At 47.1% G+C, this 20,324-nt stretch overlaps 1 protein-coding gene across 1 annotated transcript in view; it reads left to right on the top strand.

Annotated features, from left to right (window-relative positions):
- Positions 1–20,324, top strand: part of PSAP (prosaposin) — a 153,435-nt gene that overhangs the window by 107,969 nt on the left and 25,142 nt on the right. The window contains exon 11 of the mRNA XM_085603468.1: positions 18,642–18,805. Coding sequence (XP_085459594.1) covers positions 18,642–18,805 — 164 coding nt within the window. The remainder of the gene's footprint in view (positions 1–18,641; positions 18,806–20,324) is intronic.

Below are 20,324 nucleotides of genomic sequence, written 5' to 3'. Positions count from 1 at the left end.
AATTAACAGATAGATGCAAGCACAGGGAATGAGGAGCTGCAATCTGTAAAGGAACTAGAATGTTAGAAGCAAGAGCTGCCTTAAGGGAAAACAAAAAAGGAGCAGATACATGTGTCAAGGGCTCTAACTTGGGCAAAGGTCCTTCTATGGTAGTGAGAAACCAGAAAGTGGTTTTTTTAGGAGGAAGCCTTTAAATAGAATGAGTCCCGAACAAGCGCTAAGTCAACCAAATCTCCATGTTTAGAACCAATTAATGCTTGCATTTATCTTGTTGTGCGAAGGGAGGGAAAACTAACAAATGGAATCCCTTTGAATAGGTTGAACCTGATGAAGGCTTTCCAGAATTGCCCTTCCCTAAGGGATATCTTGTCAAGACATAAATGAAGTGCGCTTTCAGAAAAGTAAGTGGCAGGGAAGTTACCAAAGTCTGGATTTATTCCGGTTTGGTTGTAAACTTAATTCAGAATGCGATGTTGGGAGCGTCCCAAAATAGGATAATGACTTACTCTTGATGAGAAGTTTGAAAAACCAATGGTTATAAACCATTCTTAATCATGCCAGGCTGAGCGAACAATTGATTAGCTTGGCACGGAGTGGCTGTATTACATAATAGCATTATGCGCCAATTAGTTTGGGAGGAGTTGAAAGCCTTACAGGCCTCATATTGTGCTTCTTACAGCGACCCACTGAGCTTATAAAGATAGGCACTCCAGGTGTCTAAGCAAGCCCCTATTAGGGGAACTGCTATAATGGTTTGCAAGACACTGGTGCATAGTCCTTAGGACACTGGCTGATCAGCGATGGAGATTGGTGTTGGCGCAGCTGGAGATTAAGGGGCTGAAATGTGTTTTCTTCAATTTTTTTGGCCCAATGTTGATGTCCCTGCGGTCTTTGGCACAGTCAACTTTGAACTACCAGACTGGCTGGGGGGGTTGCCTAATAATGGTGGATTTTAATTGTGTGGTAAATTATGCCATGGATTCTACCAACAACACCCACTTCTAGAATGGGGAAGGTGAGCGCTTCGATTCTGGATTTGGGGCGGCTGCATTCCTTGAAAGATACTTGGAGTTCACTTTATATAGATGCCCCGAGATACTTATAATTCTTCCCTACACAGTGCTCAAGAATAAATAATGGCTTGTGTCTGGGATAAAATATTATCAGCATGGATGCAAGTATGTCCTACGATTGTTTCCATAATCCCAGTCCTATCCTTCCAGGTCAAGACCGAAATTAAAACACAGCGGCCATTTTCATTTCTGCGATACTTACTCTGATAGTGATTATTTACACTGTATTCATCAAACGAGCTGACTTTCTTGAGGATGATATGAGGACAGCTTCCCCGTGTCTTGTGGAACGCAATGAAGGCATACGATCCAGGGGTTACCCAGAAGTACATATGGTGGCATAATAGGGTGGGGGGGTACTGCGGATAGAGCTGCGCTTCAAAAATTGCTAGCAAGGGAATTGCAGCACGCAGATGCAATTCGGCGGGGCACCCTAGATGAGGGTCTGCTGTATAACGCGTTAGTAGAAGAGTGACTGGTTATAGGGGAGTCTTTTAGGGAAAAAGTGGCGGCGAGTTATAAGCATAGATCACGACAATATGAATATGGGGACCGAATTGGGAAGGTACTCTCCCATCAGTTAGCAGATAATCGTGCCAAAACGTTGATAAAGGCTATTAAGGGGGAGAATGACCTGTTAGATACACATCCAAAAGCAATAGCGGAACAATTCTGTTTTTCCAGAATCTTTACACACCAAAAGCCGGGGCAGAGGAGGAAAGACTTCAGGAATATTTAGGTGGGAGCAAGCTGCCCTCTGTCTATGAGGAAGATGCTGTCTTGCTGGAACACGAGATCACGCATTAAGAAAAATCTGGGGTAATAGCTTGGGTACCATCTGAGAAAGCGGCTGGGGAGAACTCCATTCCAGCGGAGTTTTATAAGGCGTTCAAAAATGCTTTGGTTTCTCTCCTGGGGGCGACTAGAGGGTCAGGCCCGCAGTCCTGAAATATGACAAATATAGCTTCTTTTTTGTATTTTGTGGATAAGCTGCCAGAGAAGCGTAGCTCCTAACGGCCGCTATAGATGCAAAGACTTTTTCTAAAGGTTCAGCCACCAGGTTTGCTCCTATAATGCCTGGCCTAGATTCTAGTCAGTAGCATGGCTTCATACAGGGCAGAGATACTACGGCACATATGAAAACTGCAGTGGGGGCTTTTGATTTAGCAAGGAAATCTTTGCTGAGGCTGGACATGGCTCTGCTAGATGCCGAAAAGGCCTTCGACCGGGTGGCTTGGGGTTCTCTGGGCAATTCTTGCATTATTTGGACTTAGAGGGAGGTACAGTAAATGGGTACAGGCATTGTACAGTAAGCCCCAAGCCAAAATGTATTATGCCGGTTTACAAACCTCTCCTTTTGAAATTCGGTGTGGTAAGTGACAAGGCTGTCCTCTTCCCCCTCCTTTTTGCGCTGTATAAAGAGCCATTTATTAGGGCACTGCAGAATAACGGCAAGATCTCTTCCCCCCCCCCCCCCCCCCCCCCCCCCCCCCCCCAACCCTAGAAACAGAGGAGAACCAGTTTTAAAGTTACCGGCTATGCGAATGACAGCCGTTTTTACCTCTGATCCTGCTTCTGCAATGGGCGCTATGGAAGCTGAAGCAAACACATTTGAACACATCTCAGGTTATTAGCTGAATGTGGAGAAGACGCAAGTGCTACTTAATTTTTAGCCGAAAAAAACGCAGATCGCAGCAAATGCCCAAAATGTGGATTGCATGCAGCCAACATCTTGCACATGTTTGCCACTTGCCCAGACGTAGGAACATTTTGGGAGACGGTATCGCATGCCATGAAGCTGATTATGCTGCGATTATGTGTTAACAGTGGCTGAAATCATGTTGGGCCTTAAGGAAGGTGATTGTGGGCATAGACGCATAACTTCAATCATGCTGGTGGCACCGCAGCTTGCTATAGCCAGGGCCTGGATATCACGTAAACCTCCCTCAGTAATGGAATTGTGGGCAATTGTGAGAAACTGGGGAAAGAGAGGGCCTTGGCTCGAGTGAGGGGGATTCGATCCTTGAAAAATGACTATGGGGCAGTATCGTAAATGACTCGAGTACAAGTGTATTCTGTATGCCTTTTATTATTTCTTTAATTTGAAAATTTATGATACAGACTGGGCGGTGGCCCCCTATATGCAGAAGGGATATATCTACTTTCTAATTTTTTAAGATTTGCTATGATTTAGAATGTGGTGTAAGCAGTGCTACCAGTTATGTAATGGTATGACCTACTATGTTACAGTGAAAAGTATTTTGGTGTTTCCCTTTTTGACAATTGTGGAAAAATAAAACATTTAAAAAAATAAAAGTAAACTGTCCAGCAAAAATCAAACTAGAAAACACAATCTGCCAATTAGGCCCAGTCTGTTAGTGTGTTTAGGTAAGGCTAGTTTTTTAGGTTTAAACTGTCTTTCGAAGAAGCTACCCCCCAGTGGTACAAACGTCCATACACTGATCAAAAGTGCCCAATAGACTACTTTTATTCAAGCATGGCTCTTTGAAGCATACAGCAATTTTTTAGTGGTGGTCATCAGGAGGTGTGACCATTGGGCGTTAAGAGTGGTACTTTGCTTTGACTTTCCAAAGGCAAAATGTGATCCCTATAGACACTGATAAGTATGTTGGAGTGTTGACTTGGTATCAAACTACCCAGGTGTCCACTAGTAGACTGGTAGATTAAGGATGTTTGTATTTGGTACAGTCCTATCCTATCATAGGTGGTAAGTTGTTTGACACGGATGGTTAAGAAGTGTAATTTAGTTATTCCACGAAAGAATCCTTCATCTGTAAAGTCGGCCTTGGTATGATAGTTTGTCTCTGATAAAGAACATAAGGAAATTAAGACTGAAAAGGGGAGTTATAAATTGCTTAGCAGAGAGGGGGAGAATCTTGCTTAAGAAAAAAAAAAAATGTGCAGTATTGGTAAACCAAAATCGAAAATGACTATTTCAGAACAAAATGGGATAAAATGTTAGTGTTGCAAAGGACATGAAAGATTATGTAAATTAGTGCAGACAGGACGCAAGAAAGAAAATGGAGTAATCCGGTGCATGGTCCCAGAGGAAGATTGGGTAGTCCATCTAACAATACATACAAATCAGCTGATAACCCATGAAGAGGTGTTTGAGTTCACTACGCATTCATGGTAAGTCATGTGAAGGGAAATTTGCTGAAAAGGATATCTGCCCTCAATTTGACTAGGGTGGCCGGCCCGGATAATGTACCCGCGATTTTAAACACCAACCCTGACTGATGGGCGAGTTTTCATTCAAACAACCAGAACCCTTCCAGACTGCTGGAAAGGAGTTGTAAAAAGCCTATTCATAAGAAAAATGAGCCATGAGACCCCAAGAATTAACATTTAATAGATGTTGGGGACAAACTATACTCTATAGCTATTTTGCTGCACATGAAGGACTGGCTAGAGACCATTTCCTTTGAACAGAGGCTTTAAAGAGGGCTATTCTAGGATTGCCCACTAACTGAAGCAGTAGTCTATGGGCTTGAGAGCCATAAAAGCAACAGGTAACCTTTTTCTATTTAGCAGATTTTCGCTCAGTCTTTGATTTAGCCAACCGAAAGGCCTTGTGGGCAACATCTGATAGACTACTAGCTACAGATTCCTTAACGTAGAATTATCCCCAGGCGTGAGACTGGACCCGGAAAACTTTCTTGCCCAGCATCTCTGCGCGCTGGGGGCGGCACCTTGCGACTCCGCCCGACTTACTCCGCGGGCGTGAAGTCAGCGAGGTCACATAAGCCCCACCCGGCGCGCTGACGTCAGTTTTCTTTTCCGTGTGCAACACGGACCCTGATTGTGTTCCTGGCCTGTTTCAGGCCTTTTTACACTTGGCGTTTTCTTGGGTACAGTGTGCGAATGCCTTCATTCTTCATGACGTGCTTGTCTTGCGCGCACCAGATGTCGGCGACGGATCCTCACCCCATCTATATGTGGTGTTTGGGGGAGCACCACAACTCAACGGACTGCGAGGCGTGTCGGCAAATGAAGCCGAAGTCCCGCCGGGAGCGCTGGATGAAACTCCTATCGGCACGCATGTCCTGGTCGGCATTGTCGCCGCGGACAGCTTCCAGAATTGCCGCTTCCGTCTCAGACCTCGTCCTTCTCCCAAGCCACAAGGGCGTTGCTCACCTGTTAAGTGTCGCAGTTTGTCCCTGAGGCCCGGTCCCTGGCCTGTTGGGGGCGTGGGTTCTCCGTGGGTGGTGCGTCTCCACCCTATCCGCCGTTCCCCGGCACGGGGGCGACCAGAGACCAGATGGGGGCCCATGAGGCGGCCTTGCAGTCCTCTTTGGATTTTCCTTCTCTTCCTGGGACGTCTGCGGATCCCTTGCCACGTGCGGGGACTTATGCGGCTCCGGCAGGTTCGGAGGATGTGGTGCCGTTGGGGTGCAGCCCTTCAGGGTTCCCTCCTTCGGACCACGGCACCTCTGCCTCTACCCCTTTTCGAGCTTGGCCTTTCCTTCCTCCGGTTGGGCTGGGGAACTGCCGGCTTAGCTTGCAGCCGTCGCCACCGCGGGCCGCTTTCCCCACCACGTGGCCCTAAGGAGGAGAGTGCTACCTTCGCTCTGGCTGTTTTCACAGCTCCAGGGTTCTTGCGCATTGTCGATCTAGCTGCCCATTTCCCCACGGATCATCTGCTGGAGGTTCTCCATCAGGGCTCTGGTGGACGGGAGCTGCTTCTTCCCTTTGAGGCTGCGCTCCACAATTCTCTTTTGGGGGCCTGGGGGTGCCCTGCCACGGGGGACCCGGTGCCCCAGCCTCTTCTGCACTGCCACCGTCCTGCTCCGCATGATCCAGTCTGTCTTTCCATCCACCCTTCTACCAGGGGCCCTCTTTTACAGACTGCCTTTCCCTCCTTGCCATCGGTGTTGTCTCCCCCATAATGGGAGGCCTGTTGGTTAGATTCCTGGGGGCGCAACATCTTCTCCTCCAGTGCTGCTCTGCGGGCCCTTAACACTTTGTGTGTTGGCCAGAGCCACGTCTTGTTTATGGGATTCGGAAGAGTCCCTTATGTCTTCCGCTTCTCAGGAGGGTGCCTGCGTTGATCTGTGGCCCCATGTGTTGGATGGCCGGGAGCTGGCGGCGTTTATTCTTCGCTCGGCTCTGGTTGTTTCGGAGGTGCTGGGTCGTACCATGGCTACTTCATTGGCCCTTTGTTCCCATGCCTGGCTGCAGGATAGTGTTTTCCCTGAGAACGTTAGGGAACGGATGGTTGACCTCCCCTTTGATGGTGCTCTGTTTCACGCCCCTACGGATTCTGCCATTCAGAGGCTTCCTCTTCCGGGGCTTTGCGCGCTGGTGCTTTCTTCTTCTGCCTGTGCTGTTGGCGGTGGAGCTGTTCCGGCCCTACCTGCTGTTTGCAGCCAAGGTGTGTTTGTTTCCCTCCCCATGTTTCTTACGGTGGGCCCTGCCTCTGGTCTACCTCTTCTCAATGGGTTCGAGGTGGCCCTTGTGTTCCTTGAGGTTTTTAAAGTGCTGTCTGCCCCTGATGGGTGATGGTGGGGAGGCTCTCTCGCAGGCCCTCCTACCTTCTGGGTATGGCTAGGGTATCTATTCTACGTTAAGGAATCTGCGGCTAGTAGTCTCTATCAGATGTACAAGTTACTTATCTACGGTAAAGATGCATCTGGTAGACTATTCTAGCCGCATATTCCTTCACGACCTGCCCTTTCTCCCCGTTCTGTGAGGACCCTCAGCTTGGTTTTCTGCGCTCGCCTCCCTCTGGGTGGGTTGTCGTCTTTGGGAGGTTTTTTGTTTTTTGTCTGTCGGGCTTCCCTCCAGCTGGGTTCTCTCCAGTGTAGGGGCCTGCTTTTGCCCTTTTCCCTTGTTACAATTTCTGCTCCCCTTGCGGTCTTCTACGCTGGGGGTTCTTTTGCCTGTCCTTGGCCTTCTGCTCTTTTCGGAGGCTATGGCCCTCCTTCACTGTGTAGTCTGGGGGTGGTTAGCTGTTGCTCCTCTGTTCCGGGCTTGTTGTCTTTTTCTGTGTGGTCTGCGGTTGCAGTCTTACAGTGCTTTCCACAGCTTGGGTCTCCAGCTAGGCTATCGCCCTGGCTTGCACGGTGGTTCCACAGGGGGTGCTTTCTGCTTTCCCTGCTGTGGCCTTCTGGTACTTTGGTGCTATCGCCTGGCTTGCACAGTTGTTCCTCAGAGGTGGTCTGCTCTTTTCCTGCTTTGGCTTTCCTGTTGTAGCCTCTTATTGCCGCCGGGTTCTGTTCCACGCCTTTTCTCTCTCCTCGTTTCTTTGGGTTTTTCGCGCACTGTTCCCACTCTCTCCTCAGTTTTGTTGTGATGGCTCCGCGTTGTGGCGTGGAAAAGTTCTCTGAAGCAAACTGACGTCAGCGGGCTGGGGTGGGGCTTATGTGACCTCGCTGACGTCACACCCGCGGAGGACATCGGGGCAGTCACGAGGTGCCGTCCCCGGCACGCAGAGATGCTGGGCAAGAAGATTTTCCGGGTCCAGTCTTACGCCTGGGGATAATTCTACATTAAGGAATCTGCGGCTAGAATCGTCTCTACCAGCTACATAGTTACCGAAGGTAAGTAACTTGTACATTAAGGAATATGGGAGTTCTGAAGTGTCTCTTGGCCATTCTAAAACCACCACAGGGAAATGGACAGTGGAGGAATTGGATATGAATGGGTCTCAATCAACAAGAATTCCGATGGAGAATGCCCTTCAGCAAAGGTGAGTGTGGACACTAACTTTATGTTCGAGGTATGTGTGGCTGTAAATAGACATGCTGTGCATACTCCTGCCATGCAGTGTTGGGCCAAGGTGAGTGCAAGTTTTTTCTTTGAAGAATTTAATGAGTCCTTGTAAAGCGCATTGTCACTGACCTTAATTTCCAGATTTTCTTTCGCTGTCTGGTTTGGACATGTGTTCTCGTGCTCCAAATTGACGCTACCGCGGTGTCCTTTTTGGCATACCCGGTTCCTCTCCCTCTGTTAATATGGTCTTCGGTCGCATTCCTCTTCTCTTGTATTGGGTCGATGCTAGCAGGTTTGTCCAGGCCAGACGTCTGGTTAACTTCGTAATTACACGCTGGGTCAATGAAGTGCAAGCTTTACCATCTGACCCCTCTACATTAGGGGGCCAACTCCCTTCTGATTCCCTGGTATAGCATACCGCCTGCCAATGTGCCAACACACAAGGTAATGGTGACACCTCTTCTGCTTAAAGAAAGCAAGCATGCTGCCAGTAAGTGTCACAGCGCAGTCTGCCAATAATTGCTGCATCGCCAATTCAATCAGTCTGCTTTCCAGATACAACCAGGCCTACTGGGACAAGTTTGAGGAGCCCCTCCAGCTTCCAGAGGAGCACTGGAATGGAGCACGAGCTGCTCTTGGAGGGCAAGCTAATCACAAACACAATTGTTTGTGCATTAGATGCTGCTGGGGCAGCTGCTCAAGCCATCAACTCCGTGTGCTCCACAGACACGCCTGCCTCGGTCTCTGGCTTCAAGCTAGACTATTAACCTATCCTAAGCCTGCCCTTTAACAGGTAGCTTCTTTGGGCCCTAGTTTGAGATGTTTGATAAGATCGAGACAGAGAAGGTCATTAGTGCCTTACAAACGCCCATCCGCAGTTCCTTTCACCACTCCACTTCTCGCTGAAGCTCCAAAACAACCTCCTTTAAAACCTCTGCCTCCTTTCAGACAGCACAAAGACTCCAAGAGGCTACTTCTGAGGTTCCTACTATGGTAACTGTCCCAAAGGTGCCCCCCGCCCCCCCCCGCCCCCTGAAGAAGCAGCTTTGGCTAAACAATGACTTGCCACTTCTCACCAACGGGCCGCATAACTGCTGTAGGAACGAAGTTCAATGTTCTTCCCCCTACCTGTAAACACGCCATCGCAGACCAGTGGGTATGGGACATCATTTAACATGGTGACTGTCTGGAGCTTACTACTTCACCACCCAACATATACCCTGCATACGTATAGTCTCTCCAGAACACAACGCCTGCTTTGGGAAAAGGTTTAAGCGCTCTTTCTCAGAGGTCATAGAACCCATGCCACAATATCCGAGAGGGGTCAGGGGTGTATTCCCTCTAATTTATTCCCAAGAAGAATCTACCCCCTCAAGCCCATTTTAGCCTTCTGACCCACCTCAATGAGTACATTCTGTCTGAACATTTCTTCATGGACCCTCTCCAAGGTGCCACTCCACTGCAAAAGCAAGGCGACTGCATAGCTGCACACCATCTCAGACTCCTACTTCCACATCCTGTATCTTCCAGCGCATCTGCGCTCTCTGGTTTGTGGTAAGTGGCGAACACTGGCAGTTCAAATGCTGCCCTTCAGAACAATCACTGCACCCTGAGTTTTTACAAATTTTCTTTTCAGTAGTGGCAATGCACCTGCGAAGACTGGGTCTCCATGTATTCTCACACCTGGACGATTGACTAATAGAGCACAATGCAACAGCAGTGTGTAGTGCACACCCAAGCCACTGTAAACCTGCATCTGATAGACTTCGAGCTGCAGATTCCTTACCTTTGAATTTCCCAGGCGTCGGGCTGGATCCGGAAACCTTTGCTGAGCAAACCCCTTGCGCACGCTGTCTGGTGGCTTCATTCAGCTCTGAGTAATGTCATAGGGTGACGTCGTAGGAAGCTGGCTCTGCACACTATACCTTATTTTGGTATAGTATATACAGAGTCTAGTGGAACCTCCAAGGTAGGCAGAGGTAAGAGATGGCACCTTATTTATTTAGAAAGTTTTATATAACGCGAACATTATTCCGAGGGCTATTGGAGTACTTTACAATTGTGGGGAAAGGAAGGTAACCGTTGCAGTACATGTGTCAAATAGGAATACAGACAATCGCATATCAAAATGGAACTCGTAGGACAAGAGCGGTTACAAGAACAAGGGGTCAGCAAAATAAGAAAATAACTGGTATATAGCGAGATTGGGGGGGGGGGGGGGATAGAGAGCAAGCACATCGAGAGAAGAAAAATAAATAGCATCCAGCGCAGGGCTTATAGGTGGAAGTCCAACGCATTAGAGCAGACGTTCCATCAACCTATTCACCTTACACACTTTGTGTTGTGGGCTAGCAGTCAGGTTTTATTAGAGGGTAGTGTAAAGCATTTGTTGTACACTCTGGCAGCAAATGTCACACACTCAAAGACTGAACTCAGACCAATTTGTTTGTATAAAAATATTTAGTTATATTTATTTTCTAGAACCAAGCAAGCCTGGTACAGGTAACTTTAAATGGTACTTTTCAAGGCAGGTTGGTCAATACAAGCAGGCTGAATGAAAATGACTTTCTTACAGGTTTGTAAATCTTTTCAATACAGCGGAAATTACTGTTGGATTACTTTTGATTACTTTTCAGATTACTTTATATGGATTACATTTTCTATGCCTAGATATCACACTGGGACACTGGAATATTTTCCTAGCTGACATCTGTAAGGCAGCAACATGGTCTACACCGCACACATTTACCAAGCACTATTGTGTAGATGTGTTAACGAGGCAACAAGCTAATGTAGGGCAGGCAGTACTAAAACTTTTGCAAACAACTGCAACAGCTACAGGTTAGCCACTGCTTTGGGAGTTCACTGCTGTATAGTCTATGAAAAGTATGTTCTCTACAGCTCACATGCCTCAAACGGATAATGTTACCCAGTAAGCATCTGTTCTTGGCATGTAGAGCTGTAGATTCACATGCACCCTCCCTCCCCAGGTACCTATTCCAGTGCAGTTTTCTTACTTTACATACATACGCATGGATTCTACCTTCGCTAACTCCATTGTCACCCTCTGCGGGAAAACAATCTAACCATGGAGTCAGTGCGCATGGGCACAATCACCGAAAGGAAGAGTCACCTACCTCGTGACTGGAAAGACTTCTTCGAAGAAAAACAACGTGCAAACATCCTCACCCAACACTAGATGGCAGGAGTATGCAAAGTATGTGAATCTGCAGCTCTACATGCAAAGAACAGATGCTTACTGGGTAAGTTAACATTATCCTTCTAAAAGGGCTGGCTCACTTGTTTCCACCCACGCCTTTTTGATATGTCGCAGTGGGACCTTAATTTGGTTATCACTTATCTTGTGTGCTCCTCTCGCGCCTTTACACAACTGTCCCCTCCGGCTGCTTACCATCAAGACTGCCTTTCTATTGGCGAGAAGATCTGCCCAAGGGGGAAGTGAGTTGGCAGCGTTATCTTGTATGTCTTCCTATATGATGTATTTTCCAGACAAAGTGGTGCTTAGCACCAGTGCTTCATTTTTGCCAAAAGTTATGACCCCATCCCATCTGAGTCAATCCATCACACTGCCCACCTTCTTTGTCCCCTGCATCCCTCTAAGGAATAGGAGCATCTCCACCGTCTGGACCCAAAGTGTTGTCGTTCTACCTTGACCACAAAGAGTTCCGGGTGGTCGACCAACTCTTTGTGGAGTACTTCTTGGAGAAAAGGAGCGGGCGATGCAGAAAAGGACCACCTCTCCCTGATTTCTTCTCTGCGTTAAGATCTGCTATGCCCTGGCCAAGAAGCTGCCCCATGAGGGATTAAGAGCCCATTCCAGCAGGGGACAGGCTGAGACTGTGGTCTTGGCTCTGAGTGTCCCAGTCCTGGACATCTGTCGGGCAGTCACGTGGTCATCTTTGCACACATTTGCCAACCACTACTGCCTGGACAGTCTGGTGCACAGGGATGGGTATTTTGCCAGTTTGGTCCTGCAGGACCTCTTAGTGTAAGGTATTGGTCTGCAACCCACCACCGTGATGGTATGGCTTGGCTTTCTAATTCAAAGGTAAGGAATCTGCAGCTAGAAGTCTCTAACAGATGAACAAGCTACTTACCTTCAGTAACACATTATCTTGTAGTGACTCTATACGGCTGCAGATTCCTTACTCTTTTGCTGTAACCCCCTGATTCTTCTGTTTCAGTCGTGCAGCCTGGATTCAGGTGTAGCCTTCTGTTGGTACATTTTCATTATAGGCCACATAATTCCAGTTTGTGGGCTTCTACATAGTGTACTCAACAGTTTGTGTTTTGCACGATCCACAGCTGACCAAATATAGATTGTATAAATTGATTTGTTTTATCAACTCATTTATAGAGCATAGCTGCTTCCAAGGCAGTGTCCCGGTGCTAGGGGCAAATAGTCAGATGATCAGCAATTAATTTAAAGTCTTTAGCTTCTTTTTGAAGATGGAGTTAGAGGGGCTGTATGCAAAACTGGATGAAAGTGTTCCACAGTTTGGATGGAACATAAGACAAATGCTCCCTCTTCTGGGTTGGATTTTAGTAACTTACAACAACCTAAGGTTTTGGATCTGAGGTCTCTAGATTGATAGTATGGTTTGAATCTGTTCCTTAAGTTCAGAGAACCTTTCTGGGCAAAGGCTCTATAGGCTCTGGAGAGAGGGGGGGGGGGGGGGGGGGGGCACCCTTTGGTCCTCTTCAAGGCCTAGTAGCGACTGGTGCAGAGGTGTCTGGTTTCACCTTACCAGACCAGTCGCAGTAGAGGGCCTGTGCCGAGACTGCAGGTGATGGCTGAGTCCAGGAGGGATGAATCATGCTCTGAAGGGCTGGAGAACGTTGTTGGCACATTTGGCCCACTTCAACTGTGGCTGGAGGCGACAGGTTGAGTGGCTGCTTCAGGTGTCTGGTTTTGGCGGTTCCGGAGGCCTCTTTTTTTTTTTGTTTCTGCTGAACCGGTTCGCTGTTCAGAGGTTGAGTTTTGTGGTGTTTTTTGTTTGTTTGTATGGTGTGTTTTTTTTTTAGTTTTTATTATTTTTTTTATTTAAGGTAGGCAGTCCTCCCAAGTTTCTGGAGTCACAGCTGCAGGACGAGTCTACTTTGACTCCGTTTTCAACGAGGGCTGCAGACAGGCCTGCGGGGCTAGGGCCAAATCAGGTACGCTCTTCAGCCTATTCTGCTTTTGAGGCTTTTTGGTGTCCTAAGGTCGTCTGGATCTGCTTCTCTGTTGCTAGGGGCTCCCCTAAATACTGAGGGAAGTGCCAGGTAGTAGCCAGTGAGCTATTTGCTTCTAGGGTGCCTTCATCCTGACGGAACTCCCTCTGTTGGGAAGTTGACATAAAACTGACCCGTATTGATTAATTCTGTAAAAGACAAGATGGAAGAACCTGAAGAGAGGTACACATAACCTGAACCTGCCCCCCCCCCCCCCCCCCCCCCGGGGTGGTGCTGGCTGAATGTGGGCACCCCTCCTAATCTAACTTTTTCCCCCCCACCTGTCTTCCGCCAATGGTGGAGCAGGACGTGGGGGTTGGCATCCTCTCCCGTGATAGAAACGAGTCTCATACCAAAGGCAGAGGGGCTGCTGTGAAGCCCCCTTGTCTTGGCAGTCTAATCTGCAGGCCATCTCTTGGGTGGAAGACACCCCCCTGTCAGAGCTGGCCTGGTTTCTGCCTTCCCTAGCAAGAAGGCCCTCCCCCCTTGGTGGTGCAGAATTAGTCGCTGGTGTCAGGCTGTCTAAAACCATTCAGCCCACTAGCAGCTGGTACGGTTTCAGGGGGTTCCTCTGAGGTGCCCTCTGAGTGCACGTAGTGATAAATCAAACACTGCAATTAGTGTGGGTTCATCAATATGATAGGTTTGATTTCTAACATGCCTGTTTTCAGTGATTTCATCAGGTAGCTGGGGAACTTGTTTTCACCAGTGCACAGCACGTTTTTAACATGAGCTTCCCTGTTTACTTGCACTGGCAGTATTCTAACTGCCCAGTACAGGGGCATAGTTGCTCATGCAGTTTTGCCCTCACATGTAGTATAGTGCACCCTGCCTTAGGGCTGTACAACCTACAGTAGGGGTGTCTTACCTATACTGCATGCAGTGTTTTCAAGCATGGTGCACAGGGATGGGTGCCATGTTGACTTGACCAAGACGCGCAGCCTGCGATGGCAGTTTGCACGATCTTGGTGAGGGGTCCCAAGGGTGGCACAATTTGTGCTGCAGCCCTAGTGGACCCTCTTCAGTCCCAGTGCCCCAGGTACCAGGAGTATCCTTAAACTAGAGACTTGAGAGTTGCTGAAGTTGTACCAATTGTGGTACACTTTTAGGGAAAGAACATGGATACTGAACCTGGTTAGCAGTGACCCAATACGCCTCAGTTAAAGTTGCATCAAAAACCAGGCAAAAAGTGTGTGGGGAGGGGGTACTGCAACAAGTATTCAGTTCCCTACACTTTCACCCCGGGTGATGAAACGGTGATAGTCACTGATGCAAGTTCCAGAGGTTTGGGGGCAATTTTAAAACTAAAGAGGAGTGGTGAAGAGCAACTTATCGTTTGCACATCTAGACTTTGACAAGGAGTTGAGATGAATTATTTATTAGTGGGGAGAGGCCTGGGCAATTTACTGTGCATTGTATACATTTTGCATCTTCATCTGGGGAGCTTGTTATGAGGAATGTACAGATCATAAAGCTTTGAAGGCTATTTATTTTTTTAGAAAGCCTTTTATTTCTTCTATGACCAGGAGGTGGGTGTTGCCCTCTAGAATTTTCATTTTATGGCGGAACATTTACAAAGTGTCGGATCGATCAGCAGATTGTTTATCCAGACTGGTTTCAGGGGAAGATGAAAAGGGACAAGAAGTTCAGGAGGAGAGTATAGCTGTGTGAAGTTACACTGGGGGTTCTAACAGAGTGGAAAGGCAAAACCTTGAAAGATGTCAAATTGATGGATTTAATGCAAAAAAGGATAGAGGTATGTTGAGAGGGACAAAATGTATTCCTCTTACAACATTGAGAAGCAAGCTAATAGATGACGCTCATCAGGGTCACACTGGATTGTTAAAGCAAAGATTGAGATCAAACGTTTGGTGGCCAGCCATTAATATAGATATTGAACTGCTGGTCAGGGACTGTGCAATGCAGCAACATTGATCACATGTTAACACCACATTCAATGCCTCTGGTCTGACGTAAAGTACTAGGTAGTCCTTGGCAGGAGGTTGCGATTTTTATTATTTATTTTGTGGGGGGGACCACTAAGATGAGAGCAACATATACCATACTTGGTGGTGTTATTGAATTTATACTGCAGATGGGTGGAAGTCTCTTGTGTAATAGAAGTAACTACTGGGAGTATAATTCAACTTCTGCAGGAGATTTTTAAGAGTTTTCCAAAATCTCTACTTTCTATAGTCCACAATCCTGTTCCAAACAAATGGAGGAAAAAACAAACTGCAAGGTACCAGAGAAGGAAAGGCCTCCGTCCATATTTTTTGGGGTGGGGGTCCTGACCGAACATCACACGATGCACGTGGACCGAGAATGAGGCATGGTGGGGGTCGTGGAAATACCCCCTTAAGTTTTGTTCAAACTACCACCACAAGTTTGTACAAAGTGACGCACACAAGGTCTGTAAACTCAATGGACCACGGGGCCCATGACTGCAAGGCCTGACCGTTGTTGTACCTTGCGGACCACCGAAAGCAGAGTAACGTCGCACAGCAGTGAACAGCAGCAAGAAGCAACCCTTATCGTTGGAAGACTTGGGCCTCTCAAGCAACGAAGAAGAAAGTTATAGCCTCCGTCAGCCAACAGAAGCTCAGATGTTGAAGTCCTCTAGGGGGGGGTTGCTGAGAATGTGGTGAAGACAACGAAGGATCTGAAAGACCGGAAAAGGTAAAAAAAAAAAAAAAAACCCTCGCCTTTCTAATGCCAAGGGCTAAGAAAAGAGCGCACAAGGCAGCCCAGGTATCAAAGAAAACTACCGGGTCAGCCGCGACCAAAGCAGTCGCACGGATCCCATACCAGGGATACAGACTAGGGCAAATTGAAGATCAGCTCTGGTCTGAAGGCCCCAAAGGAAAACACCAAACCTTCAGAGGCAGAAACAGCTACACCAAGTGCGCATCTCCAGTGCAAGATGTCAAGGGCTGTCTATGTGGAAGAGAGGGATGTTGGAGTCAGAAAAAAGTTGGACGCACTAAAGGAATAGAGTATTTCTACCAGACCTTCCACTTCGGATGTCAAAAAGGAAGAGTGCCCCAGTGGCACCGGCAACCCCGAACCTCTCACGGAGGAAGCCAAAGAGGAGCTATGCGACCTAGAAGAGAAAGCAGGGAGCTTCAAGGAAGAATAAAACTACCTCGACAGTCCAGAGGAAGAGGTTTGTTTGCCCCTTGTAGGAAGCTGGCTCTGTGTGCACACTATCTTAATTTGGTATAGTGTTTGTAGTCTAGTGGATCTCCAGAGGTATAGCAGAGGCTAATGTAGATAAAGCCATACTCTTTTGTGGTAGTGTGGTGGAGCAGTCGGGCTGATCAGGTGGGGAAGTGTCAAACATTATTGTACACACTCTGGTAAGAAATGATGTCACACACTCTAAGCCTAAATGCAGACCAATTGTTTGTATAAAAATGTGTTGTGCTTTATTTATAGAACCAAGATTTTCTCAGCCGGTAAGTTAAACTCTTTATACAATGTTACTTTTCAAAACACCCTGAATACTGGTGTGGGAGGAACTTTTAGGTTGCAAATGAGAACTATTGATAAACTGTTCAAAAGCACTTGAAATTACTGTTGGGTTACTTTTCTAGTTTGGCATGAAACATACGCCTAAACAGTTTGAGCAACAAAGGGCATTGATAAACAGGTTAACTTGAGTGAAGGCAGTTACTTTTTGTAGCAGTACGCGATAGTTCAACACTTGAAACATTTTTCAGAGAAAACCCACCATTCAGTTTAATGGAGAAAAACGAAGTGTTAAGTTTACAGGTAAGAAAACCTTTTTAGGATTGGAGATTTGCAGGGTAGAACCAAGGTTCAGGTTGGCACTCCAGGGGTGTCGCCAGCAGCATTAGGGCAGCTGGGTGCAGAGTGCCAATGGGGCTAAAGGGCACCTCCTTTGTGAGCTGCTCACAGGCACGGCACTCTTTCTCTGGAGTCAAGCTCATGGGGTTAAGGTAAGGGCAAAGGGGGTCTCCGTTTGGCACAAAGTCCACACTACCAGAGTTGCCGGGCTGACAGTTGTGTGCTGAGCTGGAGTCCAATTCTTTGCTATGGAGGATGTCTGTTGCTGAAAAGTACTGCAGGCTGGAGCCAGAAGACTGAATAAAGGGAACCAACAACTGGGGGATGAAATTGAAGAATTGCTGGACACTATTACACCATCGGGGGGCGAAGAGACCGCTGCTACAGTGGTTCCTTGGTGGGTCTTCTCACATTCCAGTCGCTCTCAGTGGGACACTTCAGGAGGAGGATGAAAGTGTAGGAAAAGGTCTGTGGGGGTCGTCCATTGCTGGAACATGGGTCAGGATCACTGGGGGGGGCCCTTGCTGGGATGTAGGCCACTCTTGACTCGTGCCGTGGGCGAAGGGAGTAAAGTGCAGACTCGCAGATCCTGCTAGATCTGGAGTCCTGGATTGGTGATGGGCAAATCTGGTGTCCACGGGAGATCAGAGTTCTTTAGGAAGGTAGGGCAGGTCCTCTGGGTTCTTGGTGGCTGCAGGATACTCTGGGTTCAGCTTGCAGGGGTTTTAGAGCAGGAGACCGGCCGGTAGGGTTGGGGCCACAGCAGTTGAAATCTGACTACCAGGTTTAGGGGTGCTCCTAAATATTACATATAAGAGCATTACAGGGGTGTGCAGGTTGCACCAAAGGGTCCCTCCCCTGGTGTCTACACCCCCTAGTATGCCTCCCTCCAGTGGGTTTGGGTGGGGCATAGGCCTCTTCCCGATTAGACCTCCCCTTCAAGATAGCAGGGACTGAGGAGCCCTTCACTTTGCCTCCCCCCCCCCCCTCCCCCCCCCCCCCCCCCCCCCCCCCCAATCTGCAGGGTGGGGTTTGGAAAGGTGGTGCACATCCCCCTTCCTGTCTGTTTTCCTGCTGGTCCTCGTGCCCCAAATGGTGGTCAGAACTGGTGGGAGCAAGTTGCTGATTCAGCAAAAGGCTGGGGTTGACTAACAAAGGTGTCATGCCTTTGAAGCTCCCTCTTTGAGGACCCTGCCTGTCCTGGGGTAGGGGGCATGACACCTGCCCAGGATGTGCTTTGTTTCCAGACCAAAAGAGCGGAGTGCTCTCTAGCCAGGGTTCCAGAAATCTGTCTGGTGGTGGCAGATGGCTGGAAACTAGTCGGGAACCACACAAGTTGGTGGTTTTTTTTTTTTTTTTGGTTTTTTTTTTTTGTTTTTTTTTTTTTGTTTTTTCTGGGGGCCTCTCTAAGATGTCTCGAGTGCATTTTTCCTTAAATCCTACACTGTCTTCAGTGTGGGTTTAATGTGCTGGTAAGTTTGATACCAAACTTCCTAGACTTCAGCAAAGCCATCATAGAGCTTTAGTAATGGGTGAGTAGCTTGTGTTGGATATAGTAAATTTGCCTCAGTGCAAGGTCCTGCCTTAAACAAATAACACTGATTCATTAAGCCTGCTTTTCTTTAATAATTCCTTGATGAAGATCACTTTTAAATTTAAGTTTGAAGCACTGTTACATATCACGTTTTGTGGTTTGTTTTGTGAGCTTAATGAATGTTTCTTCCTTTACATATCCTACAGTTCATATTTGTGGCAGGTTTTAACTGTGCTAACTATCTTTTTGAACAGCAATGATCTCTCCAAAAGACTTGCAATCTGGTAACTATTGTGAAACTTGCAAGATGGTTGTGATGTACATAGATAAGTTGTTGGAGAAAAATGCCACTCAGGCTCAGATTGAGAAGGCGCTTGAGATTGTTTGCAACTTCCTTCCACCAGCGATGCAGAACCAGGTACTTAAATGTTTTGATCAGTTTGAATGAGTCTGAGATCTAAACATTTTAGCAGATGTGCTCAGGTCATGGTCTCTCCTTATGATAGGTTTTGTACTCCATTTCAGGACATTTTTATTCTGTGACCATAACCATGAGCACGTACGGAGAATGTTTGTGCACTTGTTTCATCATGGGAATGACCAACTGTGGGGCATTGGTTTGGCTGTTGTGGACCTCTGTTCATCTGACGTATCATGAGTGGGTACTGTGCCTCAATAGTGTAGAATGTTAAAAGCTAATTACTCATTTTGGGCATTTAACTACCTAGGTAACAATTGTTGCTATTTGACAATTAGATTTGCATCAATACTCATTGCAAGAATTTCAGTTTGTGTGTAACTGATTCAAACTCATTCACTGAGGACCGGAGTCTAGTATTGGGGTACTTCGTGGACATTTTCAGTTGATCGAGGCCTTAACCGCGGAGTCTCCATTGCACAAGAACAAGTTAAGGTGTCCCTCAACAGACCTTTAGTTTTTCTCAAATACCCCTCAGTGAGTTTGCTGGATCGGTCCTAAAGATCAGTCTGTCAGTTGTAACCTGGGGCCATTTATAGATGTCTGGTTAGTTCCTTCCAAAGTCACAGAAGAACCATAACTCTTTGCCCTAAGTGTTTGTGATTCTTTTAAAGGGCGCTAAAAGGGTTAGAGACCAGATTGTACTGACTCTGGTCAAGATTTTCTAGTGGCAAAGCACTCGTGGTGGCTAGGAAGGCCCTATTACATTCACTAGTTTAATTGTTCACAGAGCTTAATGGTTTAGTCTTAACCATAACTATATAAATGTATCATCTGAGTTTAAAAGGCTATAAAGAGTTCAAGCAATTTTAGTTAGTACGACCATATTCAGTTAACCAAATCTGACCCCTTGTCCGTGTGAAGGCATCCTCCTGGTCCCTCTGCTGGATGGCAGTACAGTCCCTGTGCAGGTTCTAGATCTGTCTGATATAGTGCAGGGCTACCCAATATGAGAAAACAAGTTGCTGTGCAACTCCAAGACTCGAGTGTTAAAATTGTTCCTTTTCCTAGAGTTGGGCTGATCTCCATCTGAGACCCGCTTCACAAGCAGGGAGTCTCTGGACCTTGCCTAGGTCTCCACACAGGCTATGCATTGACTGGCAGTCATGACCGCTAGAAACACAGCCTTGTTCCAAGACTTGCCTAGGTCTTTAGTCCCAGTAATGGTGATTAAAAACTTCAAATCCTATAGTAGAATCTTTTTTGGGTTCCATGATAGATAGCTGAGCAGTTCTGATTGACTGGTTTAAGGCATTTGATACTGCCATATTGCTATTGCAAAGAACAGAAAAAGGATATTGTTTGCTAGTCTGTTATGGATGTCCACCTTTTTTTTGGAAGACCAACATTTATATGGTTCATAATTCCCTGATTTCAGAACACTGTCATTGGAGTGCACAGCAGACCTAGCCTCTTTGATTTTGTAATGGTAGGATGTTAAGGTAGTGTGATTAAAGTA

This window comes from Triturus cristatus, chromosome 1_2, assembly GCF_964204655.1.
Source record: "Triturus cristatus chromosome 1_2, aTriCri1.1, whole genome shotgun sequence".
NCBI lineage: Eukaryota > Metazoa > Chordata > Amphibia > Caudata > Salamandridae > Triturus > Triturus cristatus.
Note: the sequence above shows the minus strand (reverse complement) of the source record. Positions and strands in the feature narration are given on the sequence as shown.